General features: G+C 45.5%; 1 protein-coding gene across 14 annotated transcripts in view; it reads left to right on the forward strand.

Annotated features, from left to right (window-relative positions):
* Window positions 1-21549, forward strand: part of PTK2 (protein tyrosine kinase 2) — a 258682-nt gene that overhangs the window by 169929 nt on the left and 67204 nt on the right. For all 14 annotated transcript variants that reach the window (XM_064587827.1, XM_064587819.1, XM_064587821.1 and 11 more), the window contains 2 exons: window positions 15943-15999; window positions 18808-18905. In XM_064587827.1, coding sequence (XP_064443897.1) covers window positions 15943-15999; window positions 18808-18905 — 155 coding nt within the window. The remainder of the gene's footprint in view (window positions 1-15942; window positions 16000-18807; window positions 18906-21549) is intronic.

Below are 21549 nucleotides of genomic sequence, written 5' to 3' on the forward strand. Positions count from 1 at the left end.
CTGCCGGCGAAGGAGAGCACTCCGTGTTCAGGGGATCTTTAGCGACAGCACCAGGGGCTCCAGAGTTCGGTGTACCCTAGTCACACCAGTGCTTGCTCACTTCGGTGAGTTGGGCGAGCAGGTATGGCGTCCTTCGGTCTTCCACAAAGACTGTAGAACGTAACATCCGGCCCACCAGGAGCCTGCCTCACACTTAACTCAGAAACTGTTACGTTGATGCCTCGAAAACCGGTACTGTTTCTAAACCCTGAGGCTGTTTCTTTACGGAGCGGCCTGGAAACCTGCACCATGTGAAGGTGTTACTGGCCCCCCGAGGGAGAGATCCAGCTGCCCCGGGCCTGCAGACTCTGATTCTGCTTCCCCCACAGCGAGCCATTCTCTTTCTTAAGGCTCCCGGTATGAGGCTGCAGTCCAGTGGCATGTCGGCCATGAGTGTGTGCTTTTCTGTCATGCTCCATCTCATAGAAGCCCTCGCGAGCCCTGCAGGATGGGTATTATTCCAGTTTGACATTTTCCACTTTGCATTAATTCCGTCAGCAAATGCTGGGTGCTGGCTCTGTGCAGGCCCTGTTCTGGGTGCAGGGGTGTGATGGTGAAAGCAAGGCCAGGTCCCTTCCTTTATGGAGTTGACATTCTGTGGAAGAGACAGACCAGAGACGCTGGATTAAAATCTCGCCAAGAGCAGCAAGGGGGAGGCTACTGAAAACTGTGGTCAAGGGGAGCCTGGCTGGCCCAGTTGGTGGAGTGTGCAGCTCTTGATCTCAGGATTGTGAGTTCCAGCCCCACACTGGGAGTAGAGATTACTTAAATAAATAAAGCTTTTTAAGAAATAATAAAATTGCGGTCAAGAAAAGTATCTCTGAGCAGGTAACATGTGGGCAGGTAACTGTGAGAGCTGGAGCCATGCAGACAGGGAGACACCGAGCACTGGGCCCTGGAGCAGGAGCTTGGAGAAGGCAGGCAGCTGCCAAGGTCGCAGGGAATAGGGAGAGGGACCAGGAGATGCAGCAGGTACAGCAGTCAAGACTTGGAAGCTTGGCCAGGGTCACACACAGCAAGGAGGTGACAGGACTCTCTTTAGTGTTCAGAATGGTTTCACGGCATTAAAACCTTCACGTGCCTTAGATATGATCTTGTTTAATCCCTATGACAGCCTTACAGGGCCTTTTTCATCCGCGTTTCACAGATCTGAGGAAAGAAGTTCAGAAGGTAAACCAATGTGTTAGTGTCACACCTGAAATTGAGGGAGCCAGGATTGGAACTCGGTCATTATTGCTCCCCAGGTGATACTGTCTTTCAGTGCCGGTTTAGAGGAGTTTCCCTCGGGTACAGATGAAGAAGCACTTGGAAGGTGGAGAAAGTGGAACTTGTGTGACTGCCCTGTTTCTCAAAAGTTCTTATCTTACCTGGTCTTCAAGACCAGATTCAGCTGTCACCACCTCCTAGAAGCCTTCCCTGACTACTCCAGGACTCCTTCCTCAGAGTATTCTAGCCCACTATGCATCTTTCTGTTATGGAAAGTCTTTAGATGGATGTGATCATTTTGGAAATCATCTTGTGCACTAGATCAGAGCCCCATCATAGGCAAAGACATGTTCTATTTGTCTGCTTATTGACTGGGACATCAGTACTTAGTTAACTCTTTTTAAGTGAGTCAGTGGATGCCTGAGCAAGGTGTGGAGACAGGCCAGGACTTAGGAATGCAGTTCCAGGAGCTAAAGCAGAAGGAAGAAGGGCAGGAACACCCCGAGCTTGCAGGGACGCAAGAGTCGCTGGGTTCTCAGATGATGGCCTGTGAGGTCATCACTGTGAGTTGTTCTGGATGCTACTGTGGAGGATTTGGGCAAGGGGCCTGGAAGCTCACCAACAGGAAGAATGAGGATCTAGATAACTGAAGACCGTTTTCAACTCTTTTTTTTTTTTTTTTTAAAGATTTTATTTATTTATTTGAGAGAGAGAGAGTACATGAGAGGGGGTAGGGTCAGAAGGAGAAGCAGGCTCCTCGCTGAGCAGGGAGCCCGATGCGGGACTCGATCCCGGGACTCCAGGATCATGACCTGAGCCGAAGGCAGTCGCTTAACCAACTGAGCCACCCAGGCGCCCCGGCGCCCCGTTATCAACTCTTGATGGATCCCTGGTTGGGAAATGAAGCAGAATCCTGACTTTGAGAGAGGAGGGACCAGGCACTCATTCTTATTTCCTTGCAAAGTAAATGTCAGTATTTGATCATCTTAATTAAGATAAAAAATTATAACCCACGTTGAATATATGGAGAGTTTATCTTTGAAATCTAGACAAAGTTTCCCTATGAAAATAAATGTAACACTGAGAGATTTAAAGAATAACAGCACATTTCCCTGGGCACCTCATTCTGAGGGCCTAAAGCAATTGTTTTTAGCCTAGTTATTAAGTTTTTGGAAACGTGCATATTATAGAGCTCAGGTAGAACCCAGAGGCCAGTGCTTGCAGGAAGGGGTTGTGAATGCTGCAGGGAGGGGCGTGGCCTACGTCCTGGACGCAGCTAGAGCCGCGCGCGCGCGGACATGTGCGTGTGTGTGCGCGTGTGTGTAAATTATCCAGGAACACAGGGCAGTGAATAAAGCTGAATTTTAAATGTTTTGAAGGCGTAAACTCTTGGTTTTTTTGTTTGGTTCGTTTTTGTGTTTTAGGGGTTTTTTGGTTTGTTTTTTAGACCTTACTGTGACAAGAAGTACAGGGCCACACGTGGTGATGATGCCACCACATTATGAACAGGGCTCCTGTTGAATGTTTCAGTTACATAAAATGGGATCAGAGATTGTAGAACATTTTTCTCTTTTGTATTTCTGCCATGAAAACCGACATAGTGACCTTTATCTGTCAGTAGAAATGTTTGGTTTGATTCTTTCTGCTGAGCCCTATGTGATGGTACTTTTTCAGTATTTACTGCAATTTAAACAGTTTTAACTTTGTAACAGATTCTTTGGTTCAGTTGTTAATCATGCATCATCATTTCCTTTACTACTTTTAGGTTTTTCAACTTAGTGACTAAAAATTATTCTAAACTAAAATATATTGAACAAAATAAATGTTATTTGCTTTCGGCTGATTCATTATAAATTTTACAAGTCACTTATATATACAAAAACAGTTTGTGAACTGTGAAGTTCTATAAAGTACAAGGTGGTATGTACCTAGTCCATAATAATTGTTGCACTTTTCCTCTTCCCGGGCCCTGTGAAATACCAGGTCTGTGGCTCGCTTGTCGCTGTGCGCAGACTCGTGTAAAACATGAGCAGGTATTTATACAGGAACGAGGCCCAGAGATGATGCCTGACTTGTTCACGTGCGTTATCTTGTTTAAACCTCAGGACACTCTTCCTCGTGCTGTTTCCACTTTACAGGTAGGGAAATTAAGACTCAAAGTTGAGGTGGCCTGGCCCAGTTCACATAGTAAGTAATAGAAAGCCTGATTGAAACCAATGTCTTGAACTCCAAAAACCACTGTCTTTACATTGGACTACACCGAATTGTTCAGAAGCTTAGTGACTTTCTATGTGGAAGGGAGGACTGGTTTGGAAGAGTCTGAGTGTGACTGCATGCATTGTAGTCTGTCCCCCCATTTGTTAAGAATAGCATAGCGCTGACTCATTTCTGACATTCTTCTGTTAAAATTCGAAAGTCTGCCCTATACTCAGGTTTGAAAGAATTTCTTTTGTCTAGTTTACATGCTAGCTTCAATTTTGACAGTGCTGTGATTTACAGGGTAGTCTCTGCCTATTGCTGAAAGCTTGATTTTAACACTAGCTTTTGGGAATGTTTTTTAAGTTCCCTAATTTAGAGTATTAGCACCTAGTACATGCAAAGTTAATTTTTGTAAATTAGGTGCTCTGTGACATAATTTAATCAAATCGATGCTGCTGATTATTTTTATGTGCAGGAAGTGTAAGTGTTGGATGTTATTGACTTGTTCCTAGTACCTGGCTTACCCGAAATTCTTCTCATTTCAACGATCACGAATAGGGTTCTGTAATCAGTCTCATGTTAGGAGAGACTTTTAGCCATTGAGAGGTTCACAGCGGTGTCTCCCTCGGTATGGTCAGGATGGCTGATGGTCTGGTGTATGAATGGCTGGAGCACCCCACTGTGCTGGCTTCTCTCCACCACCATTATTAGGTCATTTGAACTCTCTTTGCCTCTGCTGAGATTTGGGCTACCGAACCATCTGCCTCTCCTCTCTGGCTTCTAAAGGAATTGAGAAAAATACTCTGTGGAGTCATATGGGTACTGAAATATCTATGTCATATATTATAGTCTCCAGAGCTAAACTGGCTTCCTAGTCCTAAGACTTGAGTTGGACTTGACCCCTCGGCTGCAGGGGTCAAGGAGGCCTTGACATGTGGAGGCCCCCTGCAGGGAGCAGCCTGAGACACATCCCAGTCAGAAAAAGCCCACATGAAAAGCAGAACAGTGAGTACGAGAGCAGACTAAAGAGGGAATTCACTTTTCCACACTTTCCAGGCCACACGAATCTGTTACCTTAGCCCCGTGCACCTGTTTCCAGAATGGAGTGTATGCCCACCTTCCCCCTAATCAACCTCCACTAATAGGGGGCAATGCAGTGCTTTATCTACTGAAGAAATTGTGTCACTTACGCTGTTGTCCCCCATACTCTGGGTCTGGCTAGGGACACCTCTGTGACGCTGTCTGAACATGCTCCTCTTGGGCCCCTGCATTTTATTTCCCGGGCGCTGCTTATTAGGATCAAGGGAGGTTTGATCAGATTCAGGCTCAGTGATTTTTTTTTTTTTTTTTTACAAGAATACATCTGACTGTCTCTCTTCATGACATGAAGACTGACCAGTAGATTGGGTCAGTTTGTGACCATCCATTATAAAGTTCCTGTGAGCATTACACCCGATGGCCTTTGTGGCCATTGACTTGCATGTCTGGATTCTGTCAGGGGCCGCAAAGTGGCCACACCTGACTTCTGCCACGTCTTCGTTTATTTAGCTATTATACTTACAAAGAAGGCTTTTCCTCGGCTGTTCAGTTACCCTGAGAAATGCTTCCTGCTGGAAAGACAAGAAAACGACCTCGTTCATTCCCTTTATTTTCCAGTTTTTAAAATGGTGAGTTGCCTCCCTGGCCAGATCTTATTCTTCTGTGCTTTCTTTTTTTGAGCATCATTATGAATTTGTGGGTTTTGGTATTATCAGGGGCAGGGGGAGCTCCCATGATCGACCCAGGTTGGATGATTGCTACGGCAGTTTCCCCCACGTACATCGTCAGCCCTGACCATCTGAGCAAAGGAACGGGCCTGAGATGTACGGTCACAGGGACTGCTGCTTTACTTGTTAGTAAAGACGAGCAGGAAAGCGCCGACCCCTCAGACTGACCCCGGCTATGCCAGCATCTTGAGAAGTCCCATGTGTCATCTCCCACCCTTCACTTACATGTAATCCACAGCATCTCCTCCAAGCCTCTGATCACTTCCCCTACCCAGCACTGGCCCTGCCCTGGGGGCGCCGCTGCCCCACCGTCCTCATAGCCACGGCCGTGGTTTCCCTTCAGAGCCATTGTCGAACTGGGCATGGAGGTGAACTCAGTATCCTTTGCTTCTTGTTAACTCTTCCAGACTATTCTCCCTCAGAAACGCATGTATCAGAACAAGACTCTCCTGCATTTCTGGCTCACTGCTACCCCCAGGTACCCCTCCAAGTTCTGGGTGATTTCCGTGTCCATGGGAGAGGATTCTTCCAACCCCTAGCCCTCCTGAGCGGGGCTCTGGCTCTCTCCTCGCGCCCCTACAACAGAACTCTGCACGAGAGGCTTGCACCATCAGTCTGCTGCTGGAGATAGCCCTTCTCCGGCTTCCCGCCTGCCAGCCTTGCTGCTGGCACCCCACTCTGCATGTTGGACGACCCCAGGTCTCAGTCTTCCGGCCTCTTCCCTGCCGCCAGTCGCCTCCTCGGGGATCTTCCCGTGTTTCGTGCCTTAATTTTGCTGGCGACTCCCAAATTGTCATCTTGATCCAGAAGCTTCCCTAAGCTCGACTCTTGCAGCCAACTACCTCTTCAGCACGTCCACTCTGGGGGCTCACGGGCATCTTACTATGCTGGTCTCCCCACCAAGCATGCACCCCTCAGTCTCCCCTCTTAGTAAGTGGTGGTTCCTTGCTTCTGGCTGATCGGACCAGAGTCTTTGGGCCTGTTCTGGTACTGCGCTGCTTCTGTCTCTATATTCAGTCGATTGGCACATCCTAACGGGCTCAGTCCTCTGAATATATTCAGTCCAGCTTCCACACAGCTGCCGTTGTTCAGGGGCACACACTCTGTGCCTGGTTTGTTGCAGTGGCCTGGCAGGTCTCCCCGCACCCTTTAGCAGCCCCCCAGGAAACCTTTGAAAGCTAAAGCCGATCATGTCACTTCTTTCTTATGTGCATCTGCCCCGTGTCATTCCCAGTGACAGCCAGAGCCCTGACGTGGGCTCCCTGGTGCGCACCACCACTGACAGCATTCCCCACCCCCTCCCCCTTCTGTCGCCCTGCCTGACCTCCCTGCTCCTGGGCAAGTGGCCCAGGCTCACCTCTGCAGAGCAGGGCCTGCTCAGCTGCTGTTTGTTGGCCCAGGTGTTTTTACTGCCCTCTCCCTCTGCCCCTCAAAGGCTTTTTGCAAGTGACTCCTTCCATATTTAACGTTGCAGCACCACTGGAAAATACTCCCTGCCCACTTCGGCTCTGTTTTTCTCTGTGGCACTTAGTATTGACACACCAGGTAATTTACCTTTTTGTTTATTGTTTTTGCCCCATACTAGAACATAAGCTGATTAAGGTAGGAGTCGGGGGTCTGTTTCACTGCTGTAAACCAAGCATCTACACAGTGTGCCCCGCTCAGGGTAGGTGTTCAATAAATGTAAAGTAATCCTCTTGAATAAAATAACATACCTAAATAAACAGAAGAGTCCTAACAGCATTTTTATTTAATGATGTGGGATAATCTTGATATGACTGAAGAAGAGTTATATTTTTTAAAAACTATTTGCTTCTTAAGTCAATATAAAGAGTACTCAGGTCAGTTTCGAAATAAAATAAGCAATAGAAAAATGGGACTAGCTCGCACTTACGTGGTGGCTGCCCCGGGCCAGGTGCCTGGGGAACCCCATAGGACCCTCTCCACAGCTCTCTATGGGGAATGCCTCTGTCGCTGCCTCATTTTACAAATAAACAAGTTCAGTAACTATTCCAAGGTCAAAGAATGAGGAGGGGAGCCCACATCTCAATTCAAATATGTGTTCTTTGTATTCTTTATGTTTCCGTAATTCCACACCTAAAGAATGGGTTTAAGAACAGTAAAATGAAGTCTCTCATATTCTTTACTGGGATTCACCATGTTCGTATTTTGGCCCACTAATCTTCGCTCAGTTTTTCCCCCTGGAGCCATTTGAAAGCACTTGCGGGCATGTTGTGCCCCTTTACTTACAAATGTTCCAATGTATATTTCCTAAGACCAAAGATGTCCTCTTACACGATCACAATGTAATTATTGAAATCAGAAAACTGACTCCTGACAGAATGCCGTCACCTCCCCCCACCATCCGGGTGCCTGTCTCTCCTGTCACATCCCATGGAGCTCTTGCCCCTGCCCTCATCCTCAGCTCCAGGCCCGGGCTCCTTCCGGCCTGACAGCATGCATTCAGGCTTTGCGCCAGGCCCCTGGTCTTAACCGACAACCACAGGAAGCTGCACCCTCCTGATGGCGGTGGAAGGTGAAACCCTCAGTAACGGGGTCAGGATCACAGCACAGCGACTGAAATATCACTACGTTGTCTGTTTCTGTTCCTCTCACTTCTGTTCCTAACACGTTGATACCGTCTGTAAGTCCCGGCCATCAGTTGATCCCAGCCCTGCTCTCCCTGGGCCACCCCTGAAGTCCTTTCTTGAGGGGATCCCATGGGGATGTGGTTAAGTGTTCCATGTCTCCTGTGTCTTTTCTGTCTTCAAGAGCTACATCTCCTGTTTTGACTTCACTTTGACAGAAGCCCGCTGTTCCCCGTACCATACCGTAATCGTTGCTTCTCCACGCAGCTGTGCTGTGTTTTTGGCGGGCTGGGCGGCAGCCAGCGTCCAGGGCAGAGGCGACTGTCACAGTTGACAGTATGTGAGCGAGGCAGTGAGTGAGCAGACAATGTTAGGGGGCAGGGGGCTTTTCAGCTTGGGTATTCAGCCATCCTCATCGCTAGTTTTGTGTTAAAGTCATTTATTTCGGGTGTACATTTAAGGTCTGTGAGTCTGTGTCTTTGCTGATAATTTGGGGAAAATTGCTCATAAAACTCTTCCACAAATCAGAATCTGCTAGTTTCTGGCAATTTTTTCTTTATGATGAATGTCCACAGGATTCTTGAATTATTTATTTGTCTTTGTTTTTTGTCTTGTTTCGTTTTGGTTCAGTTTTGTTATTTGTAAAAACGTTTGTAATGCCTTCACGTGGCTGGCTCTGCAGAGCTGGGAGACTCGTGCGTCTGGCTAAAAGTTTCTATATCTAGTGCTAATCTTTGCTAAAAGAGAAACTTGTATTTTAAAATATTAGTATGTTTTTTAAAACGGAAGTCAATCAGAGTGAGAAATAAAGTATGCCAATCGTGAAATAAAAGCATTGCAGTTCTGTATTTGCTTTTATAGAGCTGCCTTAAAATGTGTAACATAAGTTTTCTTTTGTATTTTTGTATGAAATAATGTGTTTCTATTTTTCTCTTTTTTCCTCTTGCCTCTTTATAAAGGAGTCAGTCCCTGCCAGCATAAAGTTAAGAAAGCTAGGCGCCTTCTCCCTTTGGTCTTCTGTTCCCATGAGCCTTCTCCTACGGGTACTGCGCTCGCTCGCGCCAGCTCGCACTAACCGCCGCGCCCCGGCAGCGGGCCTAACCGGACGCTTGTAGATTGTCCCGAGCAGAGTGTGCCTTAACTGGGTGTCCGCGTCCGGGCTGTCTGCCGCTCAGCAGCCATATGGGGGCGACGGTTCACGTTGACCGTCTCTGGGCTGCTCTCCAAGAGACTTTTTGTTTGCCTGTTGGCTGGTTTTTAAATGCATGACAGGGCGAGGCGTGGCTTCCTGGTTTCATTTGTGGGGCCAGCAGGTACCTCGTTTTACACTGTGTGTTTCCTAACGTAGCATGCAGCTGAGTGAAGGATGGTCGGAGTAAGCCCCAGTCTGCTTGTCATGCTTTGCTGGCAGATACTCGGGGCTGCTGCAGAGCGGAGACAGCCAGGCCACTTGGATCATTTGCTGGAAAGCAAAGATTATTTGTAATAATCAGAACAGGAATTTCTCCAAACACTGCATGAATTTAAATGGAAACTTGACTTGTAGTACAGCTTATGTGCTGGGCCTGGCCTGGGGCTCTGTGTAATAGGAGCCCATGACTCCCTGGGGGGAGGCTAGGCTTCACCAGGCACATTGATGACTACTTATCTTCATTTTTATCTGACAGGATGCAAATTCCCTTTGAGGGGGTCCAGGCTATTTTTAGCATTTAACTGTGAGCGCCTATCAGATTAATTTTGCTCAGTATGGTAGAGACCAGCTTTACAGAACTGCCGTGGAACTTTGTATGACATGTGGACAGGTGGAAACTCGGCATAATGCCCTTACACCAAGTAAACACACTCACAACTGCAGTCGCTCTTTTCATCTTTTGAATTAGACCTGGGGGGTGATTTTTTTGTTTTCCTTGTGCTTTGACTTACTTGTCTTTTTAATAGTGTGTCTCCCTCTCTCCCCTCCCCACCCTCCTTCCTCCCCCACTCTCCCTTTCTTTGCATGCTACCTGGATCTGCAGATGAAATTAGTGGGGACGGTAATATTTATTTTCACATTTGTGTTACTAATATGAGAATTATTTATTCATAAATATGGTTCAGTATTTAATGAAAGGCAAAGTGTGGTTTTGATCTAAAACAAGTATGAAAAAATGATGTGAACAAATGATCTCTTAAAAATTGTTTAGGGCTTTGCCAGTTTCTCTGATGTCTCAGTGGTGTATTTGAGTTGTATATACACATAGTGAATTTTCTAGATTTCATGATTAAAACTTTAGGTTTCTAGAACAGTTGTCAAAATGGTACTAGTCAACAAGATTAGTTACACTTGAAAGCTGTAAATGATAGAAATCCATAGAGAATTTCCCAAGTACGGTGTGTGTGTGTGTGTGTGTGTGTGTGTGTGTGTGTGTCTATAGATATATATAATAATTCTTAGTTTGGGAGTGGGTAGTAGAAAGGAAGGAACAAAAAGTGATTTTTAAGAATCGCACACAAGCTAGTTAAAGAAATATCAGCAACAGTGATGAGGACGATTCTTCAAAGGTTTGAGGGTAGCACTTAAAAAACGAGAAATTTGAAAGTCACGTGTTGTGTTTTATGTTCCCCACTTCAATGTGTTGCCTGTATGAAACTCTATACTCTTTACACTAAACTCAAATTAGGGAGGATTGCATTTTTCCTCATGATTAAAGGAGAGAATGCTTTTACTGAAGATTTCCCCTGTGTCATTTTCATGGTAGGATTAACTCGAGTAGTGAAAGATCTTAACTAAACATGACTTTGGCAAAGTGTGTCTGGGCCGTGGGGCTGACAGCATGGAGATCCACTCCTTGGTAGTTACCAGTTAGTTAGCGGCTGCTGCTGGCACGGAGTCCCCCGTGCGCAGGCATGTGACTCCGGGAGTTGTCCTCTCTGCAGAGCCCGAGAGGGGCCTGATGGGCCCAGGGTGGAGAGACTCCCGAGGCCGAGGCCACTGCAGGATGTGTGATCAGGAGGGAGACTCCAGCCCCCACTGCCCCATCATGTCACCAGCAGCCTAGTTGACTGGTCCTGAGCAAATTGCTTCATCTTGTGTGTCTTCATCCGTAAAAGGTCTCAGCGGTTGTTGTGAGGATTACTGTGAAAGCATGAGAATTTGAACAAATGTTTATAAACATGAGGTTATTCCCACATGCTCTATGTAATGAAACCATTTTCCCACGTTTTACTTTCCCAGTTCTGTCAATCAGATAGGGCAAGTATTTCTGTTCCCATTTTATAGATGAATAAGCTGGGCCTTAAGGCATTAGTCACTTGGTCTAGGTCAGGGGTCCACAAACAGGCCCATGGGCAAGATACAGCCCACCTCTTGTTTTTGTATTGCCGCTGGAGCATAGAATGATTATTACTTTTTTTAATGATTGGGGAAAAATCAGAAGAAGAATAGTATTTTTGGCATCAAAACTCTATGAAATTCACATTTCAGTGTCCACAGGTGAGCCTCTATTGGAGCATAGGCACACCCACTTGTGTACAGAGGGCTGCTCAGGGGTGGGCAGGGGCCGCAGAGACAGTGACAGCAGAGTCTGAAAGACCCGCTGTCTAAGCCGTGACCGGAAAGAGCTGCTGACCCTGGTCGAGGTCATAAAGCAGTTGATGTGAAAGAGCACAGCGGGCCCTTCCCAGCCGCCCAGAAGAGAGCTCTTCCCCTGCTTGCCAGGGCCTCCGGGCCGGTGTCGCATGGCAGTCACCAGGTGGGAGGGGAGTCCCACGGAATTGCCTGAGTGGTCTTGTCACTGTAGAGATGCTCTGTGGGACAGATGCCTCGTTCCGACTCCCTGAGGGAGGACAGCCGGGGGCGCAGGTTTTTAGCACTGCAGGTGTCCAAGCCAGGGCCCGAGCACCACCAGGGGAAGGGGCCCCGTTTTTCTGCCAGGCGAGTAGAGGAGGTGCGCCAGAACCACACCACCGACCCCCTCTTCTGTGGGAGGTTGAGCGGATCGTCAGCACTTGAGACGTGTGTGAGCCTGAAGGCCTTTGGGAGTTGCGCGGGCCCGCGCTCCCCAGACTTCAGCGGCCTCAGGCTGGGTGACAGAGCGGGAGGCTAGGACACTGGGCCGCTGTGTCAGTGCTCTCTAGCCACGTGACAGCCGTTTACCTTGCTCTAAGACGAGAACTTGGCTCTTTACTCTCCTGATTTCTGAGCTGTCAGTTTCTGTCCTTTTTACGTTGTCTTCCTCTCTTTTTGATTTTACCTAATCTTTCAAATTATAATGTTGTACAAGGTTTCAGGAATCTCCATTTTTAAAAATGTTCATTTTGAAATATTTGATTAATATTAATCAAATATTTGAAACAGTCTCCCAAATACACAGGCCCCCATCTGGTGAACATCTCTGGAGCAGAACTCTGCCTGTGTTGGGGGGTGGGGGGGAGGTTCCCAAAATATCCCTAGAGGAATATTCCATAGTTTCATAGCATAGGGTATCTGATCTCACAAATAAAAGTCCCCAGGGGCGCCGGGCTGGCTTAGTCAGTGGAGTGTGCGACTCTTGATCTCAGGGTTGTGAGTTCCAGTTCCACATTAGGTGCGGAGATGACTTAAAAGAAAAAACCTTTAAGGACAAGTAAGAGTCCCTGTCAACATTGTGGAGGATAGTACGGGATGAGGCTCTGTGCCTGAGTGTTGCTATGAACACCAGCCCACCACTGATCGGCACTGGGATCTTGAGGAACTCACATGTGCCCTGGGAGCCTCAGTTTCCTGTCTGCAAAGCGGGATGATGTTAGCAGTACCACCTCATCGGATAAGCGATCACAGTTTCTAGCAGTGTCTGCAGTGTGGGGCGTTCTCAGTAATGCTGCCGCCATCATCCATAAGCGGATCTGCCTTCCCTTATTTGTGCCCAGATCTAGAACCTGTTTCCTTTTTTTATGTTTCTTTTCCTTGTATCATGGGGGCAGGCAGTTTCAGGCTGGGCTCCAGTTTTTCAGGGGCCCTTAAGTGTGTAAAAATACCTCTCATGCCAGAATCATAAAATCCTGTAATCCTAAAAACCAGGGAAGAAAAATAGAGCCAAATTAATATTAAGAATTCTTGGAGAACTATGCCAAGTATTGCAACTTGAGAGCTCCTCTGTGGGTCACAGTGACACTTTTGTAGGTCTCTGTCCCTTCAGCAGCAGTGGTTCTGCTCCGTTAAGAACCAGCTGACAGAGGACACAGCACTGCTGACTGCAGTAAAAATTGTCTAGTCCTGTTACACCACAGTACACAGCCTACACCCCAGATGTCACCCTGAGTCATTCCCAGACAGCTTTGATATCCCCAAAGGTTCTATATAGAATTCACATAGCATTGAGAGGGAAAAATTACAGGCTCTTTCTTAGATTGTGTGAATTAATTAAAGCATCTGCAACTTGATTTTTCCAAATCAGTGTTGTTTGCTAGCCTGATATCTATTAGCCATTTTATTTTTATGGCTTCAGAGTTGTTTCAGAGGTCGGGATTTCGAGTGAGGCTTTTCTAAAAAGAGGCTGTCCCAGAAGCCATTACAGTCACTCCAGAGGGGCCGACCCAGAGTCTCAGCAGGCAGGAAGCCCTCCGCTGCCAGGTCCCTCCCGTAGAGCCCGCAGAAGAAGCAAAACCGCAAGGAGCTACGATTTTGTGATCAGCTGTTATGTGCAGGTCCACACCTCGACTTTGTATGTATCTCCTGTAATCCTCATAACAACCCTGCAAGGTGGCTATGTGTTCCCATTGTCCACGTGAGGGCCCAGCTGCAGCACAGACAGGTGAGGTGGCCTCGCAGGAGGGCGTGGGCTGCCCCCGAACACAGGGGCTGGGCCTGTCCGGTGCACCGCAGCTCTGCCCCATCCGGGCTGCACGGCCCTGCACAGGCCGCATCGCGTCCTTGCCTTAGCTGTAGTCCCCTCACCATGCGGTTGCAGTGAAGTCGTCCTCTGTTCAGCCAATACGGACCTGGCCCCTTCTCTGTGCTGGGCCCCGTGTTAGATGTGGAGAAGTGCTGTGCTCCCCTGGGCTCTCCGTCTGGAGCGGGGCAGACAGTGGCCAAGGAACCAAGGACTGCCAGCTAGCAGGTAGTGATGAGGACTGGGGAAAGCAAACCAGGCAGCATGATGAAGAGTGATGGGGTGGGGGGCAGGTCCATTGGAGGCGAGGTCTCTGGCTGGGTAACACTTTGGCCGAAACCAGAATTTCTGGCTAAGCCGGCAAGAGCTCCAGCACATGCTAAGTCCTGGGCGAGAGGCAGCTTTGTGCCCTTCTCCATCAGGCAGGCAGTGACCCCACAGCCATGTGCTGTTGATTGATCCATGGCGTCTCCTCAGTAGAGCCAGGGCCAGGGGTTGGGAACAGGGCAGCGGGGGGAGCAGGCAGGGGCCGGGGGTCTGGCAGCTGTCACGGCCAGGGTCCTGCCACCCAGGTTCACCCACCGCATCTGGCCTCTGCAGGTGCGTGCTTTGTAGGAAAGAAGGCAGGGAGGGTAGCGTCTGTTGCTTGTGGAAATTCTGCCTTAGGTAGCTTTCTCAGGGGAGGGTATAAATTACAGAATAAGGAGAGAAGGCAATGAGTAGATGCCATGTGTGTGACATGTTGCTTCTCTTGTCTCAGCTACTCGTGTAGATTCCTCCTCTGCTTGGTCCTTTTTCGTAAAGTGCCTTAGTGATTCCCTGCCGTCCCCGAATACCATTTCCCACCGTCCTTCATTAAGCCTGCCTACACAAAAGCAAAGCTGTAGGCTAGAACATGCCCGTTCGCTGAGAACAGGATAAGAGGGGGAAACAGAAATAAAAGAATGTAGGGTTGGGGGTAGATTAAATGTTTTTCTTTAATCCTGTAAGTAGTGTTACTTAGAACATGTAAGAATGATAGAGATTATCCACCTTTCACGTAGGACTTAGGAATAGTTTACATTTACTAAATGCTTTAAGGAAAATTGATTTATTGACTTCGTATTCTGCCAGCTGAATTTTTTTTTTTTTTTACTTTAATCGTTTTTAATTAAGAAGTAAATTCTTCCAGTAACTCTTAGGTCTGATCTCAATCATTACCATAGCAATACGTGGAATGATTGATATCCTAAAGAGTGTAGACTACATATATTCTCTCTTTCCTATAATTTTAATACCTGAATGAAGTAGTAAGAGCAGCACAAAAGGAAGAACATTTAGCTTTTAGTTTTTCTGGGGTTAAAGGTGGATGCTTGGGCAGATTTTCTCTTTGAAGAGCTCTTCTCAAAGATAATTCAGGGAGTACTGCCCCTCCTCTCCTGGGTCAGCAGCTTAAATCCGTACACGAGGAGCAGCTAAAGCTTTTCCTCGTTACAGAAAAACAGGCAGGGCGTAAGTCAGCATAATCGTTGTCCAAGTGAGGGTTGTTTTCGTCAAAATAGTTTCCCCATTGATGGAGGTGGGCGTCTAAGTCAGCGTATTACTGAAAGGGGTAGTGGGGACCCCGCAACTCCCTGACACCGCCTCAGAAAAGAACTCATTTTAATATGCTGTTTCTTGTCATTTCATTCTTTTTGTTAGATCTTTTACCCTTTTGACATTAATGTGTACTCTTCAGACATCTGGGTGCAAAGTGACAGGAGATAAATTCCTGGGCTGCTCCCACCCTGAACAAACGAAATACGTTACCCACTTAATCTCCTCAACAGTCAGGCCGTCATTTTTGTTTTCCAAGAGGCCAGCCTTCAGCTTCTGCTCTAGAGTCTAGTTATGAATAATGGCAGATTCTTGGTTTTTGAGATACCAGTCTTGTTTGGGGAAATCCCAGGAGACCGAAGTGTGGGTTTAAACATGAATTTGGTGCAGTCCAGGGAGAGTTTTGCAGTCGGTACAGATGGGGGGCTTTGAGTCCTGGTCGTAGATGCTCCACGTCTTTCCGTTCTTCACAAGGGCTCTCTGTGCCAGCGTTGTGTACTCCCCGAGAAACAAGTCTGTGTGTTATAGCAGACTGTACCATGATGTCACTTTTATTTCCATAAATGACTCATGTGTGAGCAAAAATTGGGGGATAGTGTTTTAAGAATATGTTGGCATAGTAGAGGATTTAGGCAGCTCATTTTGCGTTTTCTAATTCTCTTAAAGGCCAGGAGGTCAAATATTTAACCTCTTCCAACATATCTGCTTCCTTTCCTACAGAAACAGATGATTATGCTGAGATTATAGACGAAGAAGACACCTACACCATGCCCTCAAGTAAGTATGCTTCTGATTTTGTTCTCTTTCAGATTTGACAGTATTTAACTTTTAAATATCTCACATTTAAAAGTTTTAGGTATTGTTTTTTAGAACTATTTTTAATAGCTTATTGAGGGCATGACAGAAATACTCTCTTCAACCTTTAGAATTCTATTTCATATTTGGCTAAGTCTGAAGTCAGAAACCTAAAGCTCAAATATCTGTAGTAAGTCTGCTTAGTTACAGGTTTTTCGTAATCTTGTTTCCTGACTCTATGGTAATACAACCTTTATTGGTGACAGAATATCCTCTCTGTAGATGATTGTATTATTTAAAGTTAAATAAATATATACACGTCTATTCACTTCTTTGAATACGCATATTCAGTGAATTGCATTTCCCCTTTGAAGCTTTGTTCTTTATTGTCCTTGACTACCAGTTACAAAGAGCTTCCCACACCCCCAGTGCAGCCGGTCCCTGCAGCTCAGGGTGGGAGGTGTGGAGAGGGAGAGGCTTCAGTTAGGCCCTTCCTGCCGCCTAGGAACGCCAGCATCTGCTTCTCTCTGTTATGTGCTGCTTCTTGACTGCAGAGAACCTGGAAGCCCCAGATCTCATACTGAAGGATATAGTCCCAGATCTTGGATTGGAGACACACTTGAAATTTCATTCACATTAAAAAAAATGTTGTAGGGACGCCTGGCTGACTCAAGCACGTGACTCTTGATCTCAGAGTCTTGCGTTCAAGCCCCATGTGTGGCATAGGGTTTACTTAAAAAAAATTTTTTTTTTTTTTTTTTAATTTTAAAAAAATGTTTTAAACTGGGCGCCTGGGTGGCTCAGTCGTTGAGCATCTGCCTTCGGCTCAGGTCATGATCCCGGGGTCCTGGGATCGAGCCCCGCATCAGGATCCCTGCTCCACAGGAAGCCGGCTTCTCCCTCTCCCACTCCCCCTGCTTGTGTTCCCTCTCTCACTGTGTCTCTCTCTGTCACATAAATAAATAAAATCTTTAAAAAAAAAACGTTTTAAACCTCCCTCTTAAAGAGGCCCAATTATGAGTCTACTGTACAGCCTCAGAGGCCTTAATAATTCAACATCTGAGGTCCTGATTTCAGTAGAGCCGTACATATTTGTAAAATACGTGTTTTGGGTACTTTATTTACCCTGTTGTGTAACTATTTTGAAAGATGCTCTCATTTAGATTAAGAGGCATTACCAGCATCAGGCCTGCATTATCCCGGGTGCACCCTGAATCCCCTTGTAAGAGCTCTTGTGTTAGAGAGTGGTTCAAAACAGAAGGAAGAGGGGAACCTGGGCATTTTGACTTGCAGTAGCAACATGGAAAATGCTTAAATTTAGGTTAGCCATTTAGTCATTTATACATCCCTGCAGACTATCCAAATTTGTATTTGTGTACTTACTATTCAGTGTTGAGTAGTAAAGGTCCAGACCCCACAAAAATGAGTCATCATGCAGGAATTTACGAGATGGAGATTGAAAAGCATTGTTGACGTCACATCGAGATAATTTGAGGAGATTCAGTTTGCTTGTGTCTAGTCCTCTTTTTTTTTTTTTTTTTTTTTAACTGGTGTTTGTTGTTAAAATATTTAGCAAAGTAAATGTTGAAATGTACTCTTGGAGTTTGTTGTTGTTAACCTAATTGCTATTAGTTATTTCTAAGCAAGGTCTTCAATTTTTTTCTCCCTTAATTGCAATACAGAAAGCTATGGAATAGATGAAGGTAACAGGATTCCTTTAAAATAACTGCATTTGCTTGCAATTGCAACCTATGGAATGATGTGGGATGTTTCAGTTTTCAGTTAACTTTTATCTTTGAACTACTTTCCATTGGTTTATTCATGCTGTTAAACCAATGGAACTACTAGCTAAAGTGATTTTAAAGAGGAAAAGAACCATCTAAAATTTGGGTTGGATTTTTCTGTACGGTTTAGAATTTTATAAACCAGGGAGAGATTTGGAAATATTTGGCTATCGCTTTATTCCGTTGGCGGCTACACTAATGGAGTGCGCACAGTGTGGGTTGTGCAGACAGGTTTCCCGGCTGGAGGAAATCAAAATGCTAAATGGTTAATTGGATTAGAATCGATTGACGAGGTTTCTAATGGGTATTTTACCTCCGTGTGCCTCAGCAGCCTACTAAATAATTGGTTTTGTATAGAATCACAACAACGTAATACATTAATTGGAGGCAAATGCTCTCAAAAATATAAAATACTCCCCATGTATAATGTGATATGTTCAGCCTTGACTCCAAGCCACCTGATTTTGAAATTAGTTTTTAGAAGTGACCTCTTTAAACTCTTTTAGCTCTGTGAATAATATAGATAGGATCATAAGAAAGTGGAAAACTCTTAAACTTTTAAAACATAAAGTTTCTCGTGACAGTTTTTTTGTTGCCTCCATATTTTCAAACCAGTTATTTGTTAAATAATTGCTTTAAATAACTGTGTTTTTTAGCCTTTCATATATTAATACTTAAACTAATAGCACTGATTACATAAGCGTATAATACTGCTTGGAGAAACTGTTTAGAAAACTATCAGATATAAACTAAATCGACATTAAAAATATGAAAAATCTACCTTTACTAGAACTCACGTGGTCTTGGTAGTTCACGCAATGCCGTAACAGTTTATGTAATTCCTTTAAAAATACCGTTTAAGAGAATTCCACTCTGTTTAAAGCATTTTCATAGAATGATGTGCCACCAGTGCGATTTGTACTCATGGATGATAACGAAACGAAAAGCGCGTCAAGTGTAATTCCGACATTGGGAATATTGTACTTACATATATCGTGTTTTGCAGCCAGGGATTATGAGATTCAGAGAGAAAGAATCGAGCTTGGACGGTGCATTGGGGAAGGCCAGTTTGGAGACGTCCATCAAGGCATCTATATGAGCCCAGTAAGTCCTCTGCGGCGACCAGAAACCTGAGCTACTTTTGACTGTTGCCTCTTGTTTGTCTTCATGAGTCCTCAGTTCTTTGAGCTTGTCTTTTACAAAGCTCGTCATACATGTCCGCCTACTTGCTATATTCAGAAACAGAAAAATGGCACACTAAGCTCTTAGAGGGCTGGGTCTGTCTTTTATTCATTTTAATCTCTCAGCCTCTCTCCTCAGTAACAGATTCCCCAGTGATTGTTCCATTGCACAGAACCGACAGATAGATGACCAACGTCAACAGCAGGTGGCCGGTATTCCTGCTTACCTGCGTCCTAAAGAAAAGAATATTCGTTTGCCCCAAACTGCCCTCCAAAAGAGATCAACACATTTTTAAAATTTTTTCTTTAAAAAGAGCTTTCTTGAGGTATAAATCACATACTGTAAAATTCACTTCTTTAAAACATAAAATTCAGTAGTTTTCTTAGAATATTGCTAGAGCTGTACAGTCCACTGCCCAGTCCATTCTAGAACATTTTCTTTGCCCCAGAAGGAAGTCCCCACATCCATTAGCAGTCACTCCCATATCACCTTCCCCCCGGCCCCTGGCAACCACTCATCTGCTTTCTGCCTCTGTAGATTAGCCTGTTTGGGGTGTTTCATGTCAGTGGACTCATATGATATGTGGCCTTTCATGATGGGTTCTTCCAGTTGGCATGTTTTCAGGGGTCATCCACATTGTAGCGTGTATCAGGATTTCATTTCTTGTCACTGCTAAATAACATTCGATCGTATGGATAGACCACTTTTTGTCCGTTTTCCCATTGATGGTCATTTGGGGTGTTACCATGTCTTAGCTGTTACGAGTAATGCCCCTGTGAACACTCCTGTACAGTTTGTGTGTGAGTGGTTTTCAGTTCTCTTGAGTAGATACCTGGGAGTGGAATTCCTGGGTCACGTGGTAACTGTTCCACTCTTTGACTAACTGCCAGACTGTCTCCAAAGAAGCTGTCCATTTCCATTCTGAGCAGCAGCGGGTAAGGGTGCCCATTTCTCTGCATCCCTACCAGCACTGGTTATCGTATGTGTTTTTATTAGATCAGTAATTTTAAAGCAGCATTTTAAAATAGAGGGTGGCTCAGTTGGTTAAATGTCCCACTCGATTTCAGCTCAGGCCTTGATCTCAGGGTTGTGAGTTCCAGCCCCACATTGGGCTCCAGACCTAGCATGGAGCCTACTTTAAAAAAAGAGAGAGATAAAATAATAGTACATACTTGCCCAAGAAACTTTTTTAACTAGAATAGTAACAGCTGTACACAGATGGCGCTAATAAGAGTGTACAGACTGTCCCCAACTTACAGTGGTTGTACTTAAGGATGGTTCAGCTTACAGTTTTTCGACTTTGTGATGGTGCAAAAGCGACTTGCATGCAGTAGAAACCATACTTGGAATTTTGAACTTGGATCCTGTTGAAGGCCAGGGGTACACACATCCCCTGTCCTTATGCAGGGTGGCGGCCGCGATCGTGAGGGCCCATCACCGACAGACGGACAACCATTCCGTGCCCACACGGCCGTTCTGTTTGTCAGTTTCCGTAGAGGATTCAGTAAATTGCATGAGCTGTCAACACTTCGTTATAAAATACACTTTGTGTGAAATGGTTCTGCCCAACTGCAGGCCCGTGTGAACACTTCCACGCATGGGTAAGGTGGGTGCGGCTCAGCTGTGTTGTTTGGGAGGTTAGGTGTATCACACGCACTTTCAGCTTAGGGTGTTTTCAACTTATGGTGGGTTTATCCAGACATAACTCCATCTTGAGTTAAGGAAGGTCTGTAGTAACACAGATGATTGACCTTCTGTGTCACCCCTGCTTTGGAAACTGCAAATGGCATTTTTCCGTAGTAACTCCATATCTGTCACTTTTTCACGTCCTTCTTACGTGCACTAGTGACATAGTGATCGTTACTTTTGTAACCAAAGAGCTAAAGGGGCTTTTTTTGTTTTTTGTTTCTGTCAGGAACAACAGACAATTGCCACCAATGTCACTAAGCAAATCAGAGGTTCCATTTTTTAAAACTTCAGTTTTGAAAGCCTCTGCCTTTGTACTTATAGACAATTCTATCATTTATTATGTATTTCTAGCTGTTAACTTCTCTTTAGTTGTTGTTGTTGTTGTTGTTGTTTTACTCTGTGTTATCGTCCTAATTCTCCTAACTCTGTTCTTTGGGGCAAAATGTAGTAGAAAAAGCCCTGGATCTAAGGTTACTCAAAGACTTCCTAACTCAGGAGACCTCTCTCAATCTCCTGTCAGAGGCAGTCAGATCAGCCAGTTGGTTTCCAGATTTTCCAGATTCCTTCAGCCTGACATTACCTGATGCTGACCAGACTTTTTTTCTTTCCCTAAAGGCCCCATAGCTTTCTGAGTGTATGCCTCCTATCTGAGACCTTTCTCTCTGAATGATTATATTCCATTCTCTATTCTTGCGATCATCCTTTTGAAATAGTGATGCACTCAGAGCAGTTGAACATACGGATTATATTGCTTTCTTCACTGTGCACCTACAATGAAAATTGATTTGCTCATTTTTATTCAGAATCTCGTCTTCATGGCAAGTTGGGCTAATGGCCTTCACTCTCAAGTAAGGTTTGTTTACCAGTTTTGTAGCCA

Source organism: Mirounga angustirostris, unplaced genomic scaffold, assembly GCF_029215605.1.
Source record: "Mirounga angustirostris isolate CCGP_5_RB_7025 unplaced genomic scaffold, mMirAng1.0.hap1 SCAF_4, whole genome shotgun sequence".
NCBI lineage: Eukaryota > Metazoa > Chordata > Mammalia > Carnivora > Phocidae > Mirounga > Mirounga angustirostris.